The 17,500-nt window shown below is 43.6% G+C and overlaps 3 protein-coding genes across 3 annotated transcripts in view; all 3 read left to right on the plus strand.

Annotated features, from left to right (window-relative positions):
- Window positions 1–3,906, plus strand: part of LOC308136047 (E3 SUMO-protein ligase PIAS1-like) — a 60,921-nt gene extending 57,015 nt beyond the window's left edge. Inside the window, 4 exon segments of the mRNA XM_080504251.1 lie at window positions 291–366; window positions 368–431; window positions 1,297–1,337; window positions 2,698–3,906. Of these exon segments, the coding sequence (XP_080360377.1) occupies window positions 291–366; window positions 368–431; window positions 1,297–1,337; window positions 2,698–3,078 (562 nt within the window). The 3' untranslated portion in view covers window positions 3,079–3,906.
- A 4,404-nt stretch (window positions 3,907–8,310) lies between these two features.
- Window positions 8,311–9,504, plus strand: LOC308138018 (relaxin-3 receptor 1-like; the record flags this gene model as incomplete). The annotated part of the gene is made up of 1 exon (XM_080506948.1): window positions 8,311–9,504. The coding sequence occupies one exon, from the start codon at window positions 8,311–8,313 to the stop codon at window positions 9,298–9,300; it is 990 nt and encodes a 329-aa protein (XP_080363074.1). The 3' UTR covers window positions 9,301–9,504.
- A 2,827-nt stretch (window positions 9,505–12,331) lies between these two features.
- LOC308139221 (mortality factor 4-like protein 1) overlaps window positions 12,332–17,500 on the plus strand; it is a 9,663-nt gene continuing 4,494 nt past the window's right edge. The window contains exons 1-8 of the mRNA XM_080508571.1: window positions 12,332–12,497; window positions 12,926–12,972; window positions 13,558–13,625; window positions 14,593–14,679; window positions 15,302–15,382; window positions 16,711–16,736; window positions 17,132–17,220; window positions 17,304–17,405. Of these exons, the coding sequence (XP_080364697.1) occupies window positions 12,458–12,497; window positions 12,926–12,972; window positions 13,558–13,625; window positions 14,593–14,679; window positions 15,302–15,382; window positions 16,711–16,736; window positions 17,132–17,220; window positions 17,304–17,405 (540 nt within the window). The 5' untranslated portion in view covers window positions 12,332–12,457. The remainder of the gene's footprint in view (window positions 12,498–12,925; window positions 12,973–13,557; window positions 13,626–14,592; window positions 14,680–15,301; window positions 15,383–16,710; window positions 16,737–17,131; window positions 17,221–17,303; window positions 17,406–17,500) is intronic.

Consider the following 17,500-nt stretch of genomic DNA (forward strand, 5'->3'; position numbering starts at 1 on the left):
CGTCTTCACACTCGTTTCCACAATGATTTGAATTGAAAACGCTGGAAACACTTTTCACTTTTTTTAATTTTTCCTCCACGTTTAAAGATTTCGAACAAATTCAGTTAAGTTCATCCCTTCTTCTTCTTCTTCTTCTTCTTCTTCTTCTTCTTCTTCTTCTTCTTCTTCTTCTTCTTCTTCTTCTTCTTCTTCTTCTTCTTCTTCTTCTTCCTCTTCTTCTTCTTCTTCCTCTTCCTCTTCCTCTTCTTCTTCTTCTTCTTCTTCCTCTTCTTCTTCTTCTTCTCCTTCAGCGTGTTGAACCTTCACCACCAGGCGTCCCCCGTGAGCCGGACCCCCAGCATGCCCGCCATGGACACCAGCTACATCCCCCCCGTCCCCCCCCCTCATCCAGGACTACAGACCCTACTACCACACCCCCAACGACCTGTCAGGTGAGACCCCCCCCCCGGACTTTATTGTAAAGTTTCGATTCACGTATGAATGAAATGTTGACATTTTATTGTTTGTTCGATTATTTTGAGAGATTTTAGCCGCTTAAACCATTTTAGCTATTTTTTTCCTTTCATCCCTTTGTTTTTGCTGGTTAAACTCGCATTTTACCACTTTTTGCTTAATTTTGAGACATTTTAGCTCGTTTGAACTATTTTAGCACTTTTTTTGTTGTTTTAACTATTTAAGCCCTGTCAGCACTTTCACTTTTTTTTTGGTCTTTTTAGTAATTTTTGCATTTTTTTTCGACCATTTTTTAGAAGATTTCGCGATTTAAACTTCTTTTTTCAATAATTCCAGTAGTTTGTCCCACTTTTAGCAGTTTGATTTACTTTTCACCATTTTAGCTGCTCAAGCGATTTTTTTTTGTGCTTGCTACAAAAATCGTACCTAATTTTAGCTCTTTCACTTTTTTTCCTTTTTTTTTTTTTTAATACCCATTTTTGCTTGATTCCGCTATTGTTTTTCTTCCTGTTTCAACTCCCGTAGCCGTTTCAGCCAAAACACAAAAAGTGCACACAAAAAAATAATGTGTTTTTCTCTTGAAACGTCTTGTAAACAGAACCTAAATATTTTAAGCTTCACATCCTCAGATAAGTTACATTTTCCAGATTATAATTTTCACAGACAAGTGTGAGAAGTCACCCAAAAAAAAAAACACATCTGAAAATGTCCTTCAACCAGTGAATTTTATCTTTTCATGCTTGGACAAAAAAAACCCCTAATGATGAATGAAAGAATGAATTTTCTCCTTCGCCAGTGTAATTTGATTTTTCATCCTGAGTCTGTTTTGTTCTTCATCTCCAGAGTTGAACTTCTTCTCTTTTCTTCAAGGAGACAATCATCAGGTAAGAAGCTCTGGTCGTTACGGGGGTTAGAAAATACAAAATAAAAGTCCAGATTAATAGAATAGAGCAGATTATTAACAAGGAAACTGGAGCTGGGGATCATTTTCACCTCCTGCAGGAAAAAACATGAAAATAAAAACTGAACCCAGATGTTTGATTTTAGTCTCTGTTGAACTTCAGCTGCAGTCGGACTGAAGAACAGCTGAGCACACACACACACACACACACACACACACACACACACACACACACACACACACACACACACACACACACACACACACACACACACACACACACACACACACACACACACACACAGCAAAGTTTTGTCTTTAATAAACAAACAGACCATGACACATTTCAAAAAGCGTCGAGTAAAGTTCTGCCCGTTTTTGCCTTTTCATTGAACATTTTTCAACGTTATTATGTTGTAATGAAGAAATCTATGAATTCATCCATTCATCCTGTCACAGTTTGAAAAACTTCAGATCAACAGTCAGACTTTATCCAACATGAGGATTTACTGACTCGATGCATATAAAGTGATTATTACACACTGAAACCATTTATTTATAGATATATAGATATGGATGGATGGATGGATGGATGGATGGATGGATAGAGAGAGAGAGAGAGAGAGAGAGAGAGAGAGAGAGAGAGAGAGGGAGGATACATACATATAACAACCAACAGGACTAGATCGTGGCGCGGCACGTGTCGTTTTTGTCATCGCCATGGAAACGGACATCGTTTTCATAGCATTGCTCCGTAACGAAAAACGATATTTTCCTCGGAACATGTTTGCGTAAAAACAGAGTCTGATGGATGGATGGATGGATGGATGGATGGATGGATAGATAGATATAGAACGATACGATACATACATATAACATCCAACAGGACTAGATCGTGGCACGGCACGTGTCGTTTTTGCCATCGCCATGGAAACGGACATCGTTTTCATAACGTTGCTCCGTAACGAAAAACGATGTTTTCCTCGGAACATGTTTGCGTAAAAAAAAAAAACCGGAGTCTTAATTTATTGACCAAGTACGTCTGTGCGATACTGTATATCCGGCGAACACGTGAAAATGGTTTTGGGGGTATTTTCATTCCAGACAAACAGACGAGTATAAAGCCGTACGCAGACGACGTTAATCTCTACGTGACGACGAGCGGCGCTTTTCCTGTCGCCGCGCCGGTCACGTTCACTTTTACTTTTTAGAAGCCTTGCCTTGTTCGAATCCTGCCAGAGTTTACAGATATGGATTCCGTGGAAGAAAACTTTAAACAGTGACCGTCTCTCTCTCTGGCCCCTCCCCCTCTGCTCCTCCCCCTGCCCCTCCCCCCTCCTCAGCATTATAACATGGTCATGGCGGCGGCGGCGGCCGCCTCGGCCTCGGACGACCACGAGCTGCTCTTGAACCGCTTCCTGCCGTACAGCACGTCGTCCCCAGCATCCCACCTGTTCCTGGACCAGTCGGGGGCGCCGTCGGGCCCCTCGCTCGCCGTGCCCGCCAACGGCGCCGGCAACTCGGGGAGCAGCAGCAGCAGCAGCAGCAGCCTGCGCGACTCGCACTCCGCCCACTCCACACACTCCTCGCACTCCTCGCACGCGCACCCCGGGGCGGTGGCCGGCGGCCGTGGCGGCGCCGGCAGTGGCGCCGGTAGCGCCGAGGCGGCGGCGGTGGCGGCGGCCATCTACGGCGGGATCCCCGACGTGATCTCGTTGGACTGACCCGAGGTGGGCGGGGCCTGCGCCCTGGGCGCTCGGACCCGGCCCGACGGCAGCGTGGGCTTCTGACCCGCACTAACTGACCCTCCCCCAACCCCCCCCAGAGGGACAGTACACTGACTCAGAACCCGCCCAGCATGTGAACCTCAGTCCTGCTGACCCGCCACCGACCCGCCACACAGCGAAGACGCTACCTGAGCAGAGCGGCGCCGTGGACAGAAAACAAAATCTATTTTCTCTCTTTACTTTTGTAATCGGGACGTTTTCGGTCTTCTGAGCTCCGACCGATGTTTCCGACGAGTCCACCTCTCTCTCTCTCTCTCTCTCGCCCGAGCTCTAAATCACGATGTATTATTTCTCTATTTGACGACGAGAACATTTTTTTTTTTTTTTTTTTTTTTTTAGATTCACAGTTTCTTCATGTGCTAATAATTTTATTACGCTCTTAAGTTATGTATGATATTTAAACTGTTTTAAATATATAATATATATAAATATATGCATTCCCCTTTGACCTTCAGGTTAATGCTGTAGAGCGGAGGTTTTCAAAATGTCGAGCCGGCGCGTTAGCTAAGTGTCCTTTCGTTCGGAGATTTCCTTCAGCTCGTCACCAAATACAAAAAGATTTCAGCGTGACGGCGAGGCGTCAGGATCTCTGACTATTTGGGGGTTTTAAAGCAGGAGGCGTCAGAAGAGTTTCCACAGGGAGAACTTGATAGCGTCCGTAGCATCTCTTCCCGTCGTCGCGAAGCAGAATTCACACGGCGACGACCCGGAGATTACTTTAGATTTTCACAACGCTCGTTCAAGACTCGCACCGTCGTTTACACGCCAGCCATTTCAAGTGAAAACGCAAAACTCGGCGTGTTTTTGGGTGTCCGTTTCCACGACAACGAATCTTTTGAGTCACTGAAAACAAAAAAAATTTGAAAACGGCTTCCGAGGTGACACTTTTCAAAAAACAAAACAAAAAATAAAACGCTCCGTCGCCAAATAACGGGCAAAAAAACAACAGCGCAGACGACAGCGTAATATCAATCCACCTCGGTCGTCTGTCCGTACGGAGGTCCGCGTTCTGCCGCCGTTGACGTTTTAGAGCGTTTTTGTTCTCGGTGCCTGGTTTCGTGACAAAAACAACTAAAATTCTGCGACCTATATTTTTCATTTTCATCCAGTCGTAGTGGAGGTTTATTCTGTGGTACTGTAGCATCTTCCTGTGGTCACGCAGTGACATCTAGTGGTCACAGGTGGTATTTGTCAATATTTTCATTTAAGTCACATGCGAAGCCAAACATTTTTTTTTTTTTATTGTGATTTACGGCTCATAAAACCAATATTCTCCTTCAACCTGACGCTTCTCTGTCTGAAGGTATTTCACACATTTGACTTTGAGACGATTGTGTTGTTTGGTTGTTGCTCTGAAGCTGTGTGTCGCCCCCTAGTGGAGCCGCGGCCGTCACTTTGAAAACCTCTGCTGTAGGAATGTGTCGGTGGAAATTTTTGCCATTTTCTGGTTCTTTAATTTCAAATCTCAAGATTCTGCCGACGCATCGTGTTTAGAAAGGAAACTATTTATATGCCTGCCAACGTTTGTTTGAGCTGGACGAGTGTTTTTTTTTTGTTTTGGTTTATTTTTTTGCACAATGCCAAAAAAATGTCTCACGGTACCTGGAGGCAGTCGCAACGACTCGTCATGGTGTCGTTCCAGTGGATTTAAAAGGAAGTGAACACAGACGCTTTCTCCTCCCGTTTTGTTTTTTTGTTTTTTTTTAGGCACGGACGTTTGTAAACGTGACCAAGGTGAAACTAGTGCCTCTGTCTTGTGTGCGAGTGTGGAAAGTCTTAAGTCATCACCCGCAACCTGGAGACCTTGACGACCTGCCGGATTCCGGTTCGAATCCCCGAGGTGTCGTGCTGAAGTGTTCCATGGTGGAATCGGATTATCGGACGGAACGTGCGATAATCCGATTTCTGGCAAACGCTTTACGCCGACGACGTTCACGTCTTTGGGTTTAAATGACAGTGCTGTTCCCCCCCCCCCCCCCGATTTATGTTTCATGACCTCACACTCTTATATTGACCCAGTGGGCGGGGCTTGTGGGGCAGCAGGGATCCTTCCAGTTGAATCATGAGGTCCAGCAGAAGTTCTCTGGGGTTTTTTTTTTGTTTTGTTTTGTTTTTGTATTTTTTTGCGATAACATTGTTCACGATGTATCTCGCTCATGAATGTATCGACCAATGAGGAGGCTGCTGGACACGCCGGAGGTCTCATCTCTGTTGCCATCAGAGCCGAGACCCCCTGCTGCCCCTATCTGATGAAGACCCTCAGCCCCCCCCCAGCCTTGTCTTATTTATTTATCGTCAGTCCTGTTTTCTCCAGGCTCAAAGGAGCTGATTTTTTAATTTGAAAAAGCCTCGCTTACACAACAATTCAAGTGAAAACACAGTTTTTTTGGGCATTTTTGTTTCACAAAAGTTTCGTGATTACACGACAACATTCTGAAAACGATATCCGTTTTCAATGGGAACGGCAGAAGCGCTGAAAACGATGTAGTTTTCATGTTTGGGCCACTAGTGGGTGCTGTTTGTCATTTTTGTAATGAAACCGTGTTCTGTGTGTACAGAAAACAAAACGATACAAACAATAACAATGGGGGAGCGCAGACAAAGTTCCATCTTGGGAGTCGTTTTCAAAAAGTTGCATTTTCGGTGGCGCTTAGAGCGCCGTCGTCATGGAAACGGGTACACCCAGAACACAACAAAAAAAAATGTGCGTTTTCACTTGAAAACATTGTCGTGCAAACGGGGCTTTAAACAAACTCTCTGAACGAGCAAATCATTTCTTAACAGCGAGCAAAGGTTACGATTTTATTTTTTTCGTTAATATTTTGGGGGGGGGGAAAGACGTTCGCAGTTTAATTTATTGAGGGAGATGAAACAGTTTGAATGTGTGTCTGTTTCATCGTTGTTGGATCGCCACACATCTTCCTTTAACTTTACTTTGAAATCAGAAAGACGTCAGGTTCAGGACATCTGTCAGCCATAACATTATGACCACCGGCGACTCCGGAATCACGTGGGACCGTCTGTGGGACGTGCAGAACGAATGGCAGTGGTCCGTTACGCCAAGGGCCATTGCTAGTGCTAGTTAGCCGCGCTCAGGCTAATGAGCCATCATTTACCCTGAGACGCTGTAATCCAGCCAGAGACGCAGGCTCATTGGTAAATATTTAAAAGAAAACAATTTTAACAATTTCCTGCTAAAATATCTGTGATGCTACCATGAAAGCGAGCTACCTCGATGCTATCGATGTCGCTTTAAAGCCACGTCGATAAACACAGAGTTTGTAAAAACACCCATAATGCAACAGCTACAGGATACGCATTTTTTTTTTTTTTTGTTTGTTTCACTGCGTTTTGCACCAGAAGTTTTCATTCAAATTGGCTTCATGTTGAGATTGTAGTCATTTTCAGCAGTAATTCTTTAGTTTCTGTGAAAAGATCGATATTTTCATCTTCTGCGCGATTAAAAAAAACTTTAAAGTTTCAATTTGGCACTACTTTACTGAGCCAGATCCAGATCAAATTGTGCTGTTTGTGGCCTCTGAACGAAAATGAGTTTGACACCCCTGGTGGAAAGGAGATGTCTCACCTTCACAGAGTCCATGAAGTGGGGGGAGGAGGGGAGGAGGGGTGGGGGTCATAATGTTATGGCTGAGGTTTGTGTATAAGGCCAGATTGCATGCAGGGATTGGTGGCAAAAGCACAGAGGCGTCTGGGCTCTGGTCAGACAGGTCGAAGTTGACGTCTGAAGCTCTCCGGTCGTCTCGGACCGGAAAACAAAAAAGGGAAACTTATTAAAAATGTAAATTGTTGTCTGAACCCTCCGGAAAACAAAACGTGAGCGTTCAAACGTCCGTGTGTCTGCGTCTGCGTGTCGAGCGAGAGAATAAAGTTATTTATATATTTTTTAGAAAAGGAAAAAGTGTACTATGATTTAAAAAAAAAAAAAAAACACAAAAAAACAACAACAAAACAAACCTTGACTGTGGCCAATAAAGAGTCTCAAACAGCTGAAGTGATGTAAAGTTGGACTGGAGATCTGCACTCACTGCCTTAACACACTCACAGGTTCGGTTTCACGGCTCCAATCTGAGGGAAGAGGACGGTGTACAGTGGACCCACGTCACTTTGTACAAATATACCAAGTCAAAAAATATTTATTACCTGCATTGAAAAGAAAATTGTTTACTTATTGAATGTTTCCTGTTTATGTAGAAAAGTTTAGATGTAATAAAATGCATTCTGCTACTCGTCTGCGTGTCTTTTCGCATCTCGCTATGAGATTTTAATTCTTTTTTTTTTAAATCATTTGGGTTTATGATACATTCATGTTCCTGTGCGGGTGGAATAAGGGGCGGGGCCAAACACAGGTGAGCCCGAAAGGGGCGGAGCCACCAGGAACGGCTATTAAATTTAGCGAGTTAAAAAAAAAAAATAGAGGCCTTCATTAATTTATTGATCAAAATCTGTCATTTTATTACAAATACTGAAACTGTTTAATCGCACAAGTCTGACCAGGAGGAGCAGATTGTTTCCTTCAGCCTTAAATATCCATTTTGACGCGTTCTAGTCGTTGCGCTCTTACAGAAATACACGTGGCAAAACTTTTAGGTTCAAGAAATATAAAGTTTGTGTTTCACTGTCTGTTCGGGGGAAAATTTGTCTTTAAATGCTATTATGCTTGGAACTATTTTTTTAAGTATTTTGCTGCTTAATCTTCTGGTACAAGAATTTTAATGGAATCGTTTTGTCATTTTATTGAAAACAAAAAATTGTAAATTGGCTCGATGTGTGTGTGTGTGTGTGTGGGTGGGGGGGGGGGTCATTCAACATGCAGTTTTCCGATGTGACCATTGGGTGGCAGCAGAGACTCGTACAAACCGACGCCTCCTCTCCGCGAGACAAAAGTCCGTTACGCACGGATTGTGAACTCCAGCTGGAGCGTTTTTTGGCTGCACGCATCATGAATGCGTAAATATGAAATTAGGACCACCTGATCGATGACACGAGCGTCTCTGGGCTGGATTGGAATGACGCTGGAGGCGCGCGCCCTGAGCATGGTCGCGTTACGCACGGACGGTGCCATCGCGCGCCAGATGCGCGACCCCACCCCCCCCGGTTCGGGCTGCGAGGAGTGAACAGGAGGGTGAAGATGCTTCTCCCGGTGACACCATGACGGAGGACAACGACAGCGCGTGTGTGAACGGCTCCCTGGGCGAGCCGGACCTGTTCGGCCGCCTGGAGGACATCGACGTGACGGCGGACGGCAGTCCGGTCCTCCGGTTCCTCGTCTGCCTGGTGTACTCCGCGGTGTGCGCCGCGGGGCTGGTGGGCAACCTGCTGGTGCTCTTCTTCATCAGGGTGAAGGAGGAGCGCAGGAAGTCCCGGGTGAACTTCTTCGTGCTCAACCTGGCGGTGACGGACCTGCAGTTCGTGCTCACGCTGCCCTTCTGGGCCGTGGACACCGCGCTGGACTTCAGCTGGCCGTTCGGGGACGCCATGTGCAAGATCATCCCGTCGGTCACCGTCATGAACATGTACGCCAGCGTCTTCTTCCTCACCGCCATGAGCGTGACGCGCTACTGCTCCGTGTCCTCGGCCCTGACCAGCGGCAGGGCGCGCGGCTCCTGCCCCAGTACCAAGTGCGTGTGCGCGGCCATCTGGACCCTGGCCACCGTGGCCACGGCGCCCACCTCCATCTTCTCCACCGTCAGCTCCGTGACGGGAGAGAAGCTGTGCCTGCTGCGGTTCCCGGGCGGCCAGTACTGGCTGGCGGTGTACCACATCCAGAAGATCATCGTGGGCTTCGTGCTGCCCATGGCCATCGTGACCGTCAGCTACGTCAAGCTGCTGCGCTTCGTGCGCAGCCGGAGCATGAAAAGCAGGAACCCCAAGCGCGGCTCGCGGGTCACCAGGTCCGTCACCATCGTGGTGCTGTCCTTCTTCCTGTGCTGGATGCCGAACCACGCCATCACGCTGTGGAGCGTGCTGGTCAAGCTCAACGCGGCGCGCTGGGACAAGGCTTACTACGTGGTGCACACGTACGTGTTCCCCCTGACCGTGTGCCTGGCGCACACCAACAGCTGCCTGAACCCCGTCATATACTGCCTGATGAGGAGGGAGTTCCGAGACAAGCTGAGGGGTCTGGTCCGCAGGAGGTAGTGTGGTGCGCGCGCGCAGGGAGCCGCCGACAGTCGACACTCCGTGTGAGGCCGTGCGTAAAAGTGGAGAGTTTCTGAAGTGAAGTGACCACACACGCACACACACACACACGCACACACACACGCACACACACACGCACGCTCGCACACACAGAGGGACTAATAACTCCGTGTAAAGGCTTCTGGAGGCACGTCTTCACTGTCGGTGCGCAATTGCGCGCGGCACTCTCCTGCGCACTGGAGCGAAACCCGAATAAGACGCTTCCATTCTTGTTTAAATGTAAAAGCAGACGACGTGACCTGTACGTGGTGGCAGTGTAAATATACTGTGTCGATACCAGAGCTGGGTTCATTCAAAAGTGACAATAGCTTGTAAATAAAAGAGAAGGAGGTTCGTTCAAACTCGTTTCTGTGAGTCTAAAACGTCAAGTTTGTATTTGCTTATGTGTGTTAATAAACATGTTCTCGACTTTAAATGTTTCTGCAGCCCGGTTGCACTTTATTTCACACTGCAGTATCTTTTTAGCATAATATTGAACAATTAGACTTTAGGGAGAAAAAAAACCAATGACATTTTGGTAAATCGCCCATCAGCCACGCGACTGTTTTCGGGACTAAAACATCTGTATCCACCTCGGATTAATGTGTGTTTAAAATTCAGATTAACATGTGTTTAATTCCGGTATTAACGTGTGTTTACATCTGAGATTAACATGCGTTTCAAATAGAATTACCATATGTTTAACCTGGAGATTAACAGGTGTTTTCGTCTGAGATTAACATGTGTTTATACCTGGCATTAACATGTGTTTATCCTGCGATTAATGTGTGTTTACATCTGGGATTAACATGTGTTTAAAATATAATTAACATATGTTTAACCTGGGGGTTAACAGGTGTTTTCGTCTGAGATTAACATGTTTTTCCTGTGATTAACATGTTTACACCTGGGATTAACATGTGTTTACACTTGGGATTAACATGTATTCATCCTATGATTAACAGGTGTTTACACCTGGGATTAACATGTGTTTATCCTAGGATTAACAGGTGTTTTCGTCTGAGATTAACATGTGTTTTTCCTGGCATTAATGTGTTTACACCTGGGATTAACATATGTTTACACCTGTCCATTAACATGTGTTTATCCTGGGATTAACATGTCTTTAACCTGTTTCAAGTGATTCGATCATGTGTCGAGCCCTGAACACGAGCATAAACAGGCTCCCAGCCATTTCTTGAAATAATCTGGGACACGTGACCACAGAGTTGACGTACGAACAGTCATGAATCGTCAATACGTTCCTGGACGGTCTCACATTCCAACATTAGACCACTCGAACAAAACTACTTATGACTTAAATATCATGGAAAGACTGACATTTTCTATGGAGACGCAATCAGAGACATTTCAGAGATCCTGGAAAATGTGGCTCATCTATATATATATATATATATATATATAAAGGCTTATATATATAAGCCTTTCTCTTGCTCTTTATCTTTTGCTTTGTTTTTTTTATTTTTTTTCCTCCCCCTTGTTATTTGCTGATTTTTTTTCTTTTCCTCTGCCTAGTTGAAAAAGATTTTCATTTATTTGCGCTGCCAGCCAAAAGAATGTGGAGGGGATTATTTTCTGCCTCCCGTAGTTATTTCCGACCCTCTTAGCTGTTTCTCACGCTCGCCCTCATCAGTCAACACTTCCGCTCACTGTTCTATAAAATGTTTATTCTCCCTGGAAATTCAATGTACCTCCCTTTGTCACTCATACGACTGAAAAGAAATTCTATCACACTGCCGCATGTTTGTGTGTGTTTGTGTTTACACCATAACCTTTCAAATGAAAATACATAGTTTTTGTTCCTGAAAAGTTTCGCGTTCCCGTGACGATGTTTCCTTGGAAACGCAAACGGAATGTTGATAATGATGTAGTTAGTATGTTTGGCCACAAGTTGGTGCTGTTGTTTGTTTTTTGCAATGAAACCATACACGTGAACAGAGAACGATACTATTGTAGACATTAATGTGACAAACCGTAAAAAAAAAAAAAAAAGGTTTAGTGTTTTCACGTGAAGTCGTGGTGGTGTAAACAGGCCTGAGGGGTTTTCAGTCATCTGGAGACGCTCGTGTTTCTGCTCTGCTCACATTAAAGCCAATTCAGTGATGAAACAGCTCGTTGGAGTTCATGTGAAGATTCTGACCTTCAGAACTGGTTTGCTGGCCAGAAAACTCTGAGAAATCCTGCGACTTCAGAAGAATTTCTGTTTCCATTGGCATTTCTTCTGTGTAACTTCCTTAATGTGGTGGCGTGGACATGGGGATCAGATGGGATGGATTTCAGCCAATCGAGCTTTTTTTTTTTTTTTTTTAACCAACATATTGGGCTTCAAAAATAAATGGACAGGTTGGGATTTTTCTTTTTTTATTACATTTTATTTCTATAGCACAGAATACAACACAGTCAATTCAAGGCACTTTTAAAGATAAAAACCAACAATTCCACATGAGCAGCAAGAAGAGGAGAAGGAGGGGATAAAAAAAACAACAACTCCCTTTTAACAGGAACAAACCTGCAGAACCAGGCTCAGAGGTGGAGACTTTCGGCAAATCTCCCTGACCTTTAACCTGCATCGTTTGCAGTAATCGTCTGGAAAGTTGGGGAGAGACATTCTGATGGTGCACCCCGCCATCAGGCGTCTGAGCTAGATTTTGGATATTGTCTTAATGTGATTTTTTGGATTTCAGGTCCATAAGTACACCAGGATTTCTTGAATGACAAGGAGTCAAGCTGAGCACTTGACCTTTGACCTTGAGGTCACAATCCACTTATTAATTCAATTTATGCATTGAATCAGCAGGTGCATGAGTTACAGGTTGCAAGTCGTTTCGAGATCCACATTTTGAATTTATTATGTCATCGGTTTGGCAGGAAGTCAGTTTCTTGGATGATAGCGAAGTTTGTCCGAGCTTTCACAGCGGTCCGTGAACGCACCGCGGCTCCGGGGCTTCGCGGAGGTCAGGTGACCGGGGACAGGCGGCCCATTCTCGGCTTCTCCTTGGCTCTGGCTCCGATGTCGGGGGTGTTCTTGCCTGGAAGAAATGGACTCTGGCAATGCTGGAATTTGATCACTCGGAGATCCGACCAGCTGAGTCTGTGAATGGCGCCAAAACAGGACCCTAAACCTAAATTTCAAGAAGGTTTGTAGCGGGGGGAGCCGCGCCGAGCGCGCCGGGGACGGCTGCAGGGGGGCGGGGTTGTTATTGTTGTTGTAGCCGCTGCTGCTGGAGCTCCGGGCTAATACTCTCCCGAGCGGCGCGCAGGGGCCAAATCACACCTCTGACATATTAAAAATGAACGCAGGCCCACTTTAGCGTCGCGTTACGTCACATCCCAACGCGCTGTTTTCACGAGATAAACGTTTAATCGACCTTAGCGCGATGCTAACAGTTAGCATATGTTAGCTCAACTCAAACTGGCACGAAAAGACACCCCGGCGCGTTCAAATGACACATTTGCAGGCTTTGAACTGTCCGAGGCTGTTCGGCAGGTTGTTGGAGTTCAGGACATTGTGGCTGTTTTGTGTTCTGTGCTGTATTTTTCTCACATTTGTTTTCCCTCCATTCAGGTGAAAGAGTCCTGTGTTTTCATGGGCCATTGCTCTATGAGGCCAAGGTGAGTGTGTGTGTGTGCGCGCGCGTGCGCGTGACCCAATGAAGTACAAATACCAAGTTATTACCATTACCAGTCAAGTATTTATTTTTGAGTAACTTATAGTTAATATCAGTTCACACCACGTCTTGTAGAAGTAACTCATTACAAGTACTCCTATTATGTCACTTTTATGAGTATTAGTTTATTTTATTAGTATTATATTCTAGAGTACTTGAAGTTTTCTGGGTACTCTTTTGGACTATGTAACTTACACTATGTAATCTACATTAATACTCTTTAATTAAATGGAAACATGAATGAAAAATGGCTGCATTACTTTAACCAAGTTGTTTTTATCGAATACTTTTCTTCGTATTAATAATAAGTTTAGTTGTACACTTTTAAAAAACATGACATGAGGAAGTAATGCATTACAAATATTCACATCATAGTAATTAACACATGTTTTACACGTTGTACTTTCGAGTACTTGTACCCGCCTCCCAAAGAAGAAAAAGTTTGCAATAGTTGTAGTACTGCAGTGATATCAAGCATTTATAAAGTACTTTGTTACCTTGAAATAAGTAAATCTTGTCTCTGCTGCAGTGTGTGAAGATCAACATCAAGGAGAAGCAGATTAAATACTTCATTCATTACAGCGGATGGAACAAAAAGTGAGTTTGTTTCTTCGACGTGTGTCGGCCTTCGTTTTGCGCATTTTCGTTTCACGTTTCCACGGCAACGTTTTGAAATACGATGTCCAGAACCCTTCAGAAAAGTTGCATTTTAAACCGTTTCCATGGAGACGGAGCGTTTTTCAAACGTTGTGTGAACGGGGCCTCAGATTTGTGGAATTCCATCAGTTTGTGTGCGTTTTCATCTGTTTAGGCCTTTTCTCTTCTTCATTTCGCTCCATCGTGAGCATTTTACTTTTTTTTTTTTTTTTTACATCATACATTTTTCTACATCTGTTTTCTCTTTGTTATTGTATTTTATGTATAAATGGTTGATTTACTTCCATGTCATATTTAATTTGTTCAAATATCGAATTACATTTTTATTTTTATTTTTTACATTCATTTATATTATTTAGCCATTAAAATCATTTTTTCTAAGTAACTTATGCCAGTTGTGATTCTTTTGAATTACTTCATTTCCTCGTTTTAATCCAGTTCCGGTGGTTTTATTTGACATTTTGTTCATTTTTTTAAAGTATTTTCCGGTGAAATTGTGTTTTACTCTTCGGTATATTATTCTAATTAATTTGTGACATTCTTGCATCTTTTGCTTTTTCCTCATCTCTTGATGATTGTTACACATCTCTGTGGTTCTGGACCACTTTAGCACCAATGATTTTTTTTTTCTACTTATTTTCTTCGTTTTTCTTGCATTTCAATAGTTTCGAATGTTGTCCTTCATACTGTGAGTCTCTCTGTGGCCGTTCTTCACCTCCTCTCCTGTTTATTTCCTGTGTTGAGCACTTTGTCTCTGCTTTGTTGCTCCTTTAATGGTTCCGTCGGCTCTCCAACGTCCGCCGCCATTCATTTGACCTTTTTGCGTGTTTGATGGATGTAAGAAAGAAAGAAAGTAAGAAAAAAAAAAAAGCTGTGTTGAAGGTCTTCGGTGTCTCTCCTCCTGCAGCTGGGATGAATGGGTTCCTGAAAGCAGAGTTCTCAAATATGTGGACAGCAACCTTGCGAAACAAAAAGAGCTTCAGAAGGCCAATCAGTAAGTTTTTTTATTTATTTATCCCCCCCCCCCCATTACTGACCATTTAAACCCTTTAACATCCTGAAAGAAAAGAAGGAATAGAAGAATTGCTTTATACACCAAAACATTGAACCTCACTCACATTCTTTAAAAGAAGACTTGGACTCTGAAGCAGACTTTTTTCATTTATAATATAAAATCCAGATTTTAACACTTTATCGGACTATATTAACGTCTCGATTCCTCCGTTTCTGCTGGACCAATAATTGTAGGTTGTGATGTTGCGTAACTTTACATTTCTAATATTAATGCAACGGTAACAACTTAATATTTATAATAAATAGAACTTTACAAGCGTCTAATAAAACCTCTTCAGGCTATTTTTTTTTATAAATCAATAACATGGTTCATTCATTTGTTCTTGATTTTTACACTTATGAGCAGCAGGTGCATATTGTTTATTTCTTTGACAAAAAAAAAGGTCTTAAAGTCTTGAAATTTGCTTCAAAAACACCAGATATTTTCACATTTTCACTTCAAAAGTTAAAGCGAATACTTTAAGTTAAATGTCAGCGAATGTCTCCTTTGCTCCCCGAAAAGCTGTTTCCTGTTCTGATTCTGCTCTTTCCTCCTCTGGCAGGGACCATTATGTTGAGGGAAAGATGAGGGGTTTAGCACCAAGCAAGAAGATTGCTGCCGTGCAGCAGAAAAATGTCGATCTGTAAGTGTTGGCCTCGTTCACGTCACGTCACGTTTCAGCAAAACTCCTCTGGCGTCGTGACGCATTTCTTCCTGTTTTTACATTCAGACCAGAGGAAACGTATATTTCTCTACATTTGATCAGTTTAGACCAGTGTTTTTCAACCACTGCGCTGCAGCACACTGGTGTTTCCGCGAGATAAAGTCAGGTGTGCCGTGGGAAATGATCCAATTTCACATTTTTGCGAAAATAAAATTTGCTCTCACAGCCGCTGTCAGCTGTGAGAGCAGTGTGTTGAAGAGTAATCATGTAAAAAATACTGTAGTGAGCGCCGCGGAAGAATTGCTCTGAGTCGAGGTTCTTTTCTGCCAGCTGATCACCAGAGGCTTTTATTTTGGCAACGGGAACTTCATAACAGGATGAGACTCCACACAACACATTTCTCAGTCATGGCTGCACACCAACCTCCAACAAACCAAACTAGACAAAATAATTAACTATCTGAACCGAGGAACAAAAACACAACACAAGCACAAATCGACACACACAACAACCCCGACAATAACCCTCAATAACCTCCGGCAACACATAACCTGAACTCCCATCATGCCCTGCAGCGACCAACTCCGTGATCGCTACAATACTCTTCGCCACTAGATGGCAGCACAGAACTTTGCCGATGAAATCGAAACTGACAGACGTCAGTCTGGTTAATCACCACCACCTGCTACCATCTTGTATCAAAGTACTGTGTCAGTGACAGTGATGGAGAAGTTTTTGAAAAGGAAGAATGTGAACCAGGATCTCAGCTCTGTGTTCATCCATCAGGTCCAGGTTTCACACCGAGGGAGTAAAAATTTAAAAAAAATAATTTGGGAAATACTTTTTTCAGTATTTATTTGATTCCTGTTGATAAAACTTTGATGAGAATTACTTTATATTGTTAATAGAGGCTACAGAGTTTCACATTTTAACATTTTTGGGTGGTGGTGTGCCTCCAGATTTTTCCAAAGACAAAAATGTGCCTTGGCTCAAAAAAGGTTGAAAAACACTGGTTTAGAAGAAGTTTCCATCACAGGCTGTTTATTTGGATGCAAAGTAAATTAAGATTTGTTCTGATGAATAAACCGTCGATTTAGGTGATTTTGTTTGTTCTCGTAATGAAACTTTCACTTTCAGACAAAAACATCCTTATTCAGACTTTACATTTTCTTTTGTCACTACTATAAATCTTTACGATCCTTTCAACGCTGCTAAAGCCTCCTCATTTTGTGTATTTGTGTGTAATTGTACCACGACGTCATTCCTGACTATCTTTTCTTTTTCTTTTTTTTCTTTTTTTATTCTAGGAAAGTGAAAAAGGCAAAACAAAAGAGTAAGTAAACTGGACGAGAACAAAGCGTGTCTTTGACTTTGTGATGAGACGAGTGCCGGTATTATACGACGTGTATATATAGAGAGCCCCACAAATAGGAAAAATACAGATTATCGAGGAAAATGTACTTTGTGGTATTGAAGTCATTTGTAAGCACAGAGAATTTGATTAAATCACCGAGGGAGAAGTGGATTTAATGCGAGAAAAAAAAACACAACACAAGGTGAAGTGATGCTTTTAGCAGCTAAAAATAAGTTTTTTTTTTTATATTTAACCTTTTAGTGTAATATGACAAAGAGCAGCCTGCTGTTCAAGCTGCTCCTTATGATCCGTGCCTCTCGGCCAAACTGTTCTAAAAGCTTGAGTTTGTATCTAACTGACCTGGTGTCGTTCAGCCCCGGGGCCGGGCGAGGGCACCAGCAGCGGGGAGCTGCCCCAGGGGCCCCGCAAGAAGAGGGCCCGGGTCGATCCCACCGTGGAGAGCGTGAGTACCTCCACTTATCACCGTGGAGCGCGTCGTCTTCCTCTCTTTGTCGAGTGTTTTAAAAGAAAGCTGTGTGTGTCCAGGAGGATATGTTCACCAACCGCGTGGAGGTGAAAGTGAAGATCCCGGAGGAGCTGAAACCCTGGCTGGTGGACGACTGGGACCTCATCACGCGACAGAAACAGGTGTTAGAGCTGCGTGACCCCCCCCCTAAATAGATGATGTTCATTGTAATGCACAATATATCATGGGAGTGTCAGCATATGTGGAAAAACACCGC

Source organism: Blennius ocellaris (genome assembly GCF_963422515.1).
Source record: "Blennius ocellaris genome assembly, chromosome: 1".
NCBI classification, from domain to species: domain Eukaryota; kingdom Metazoa; phylum Chordata; class Actinopteri; order Blenniiformes; family Blenniidae; genus Blennius; species Blennius ocellaris.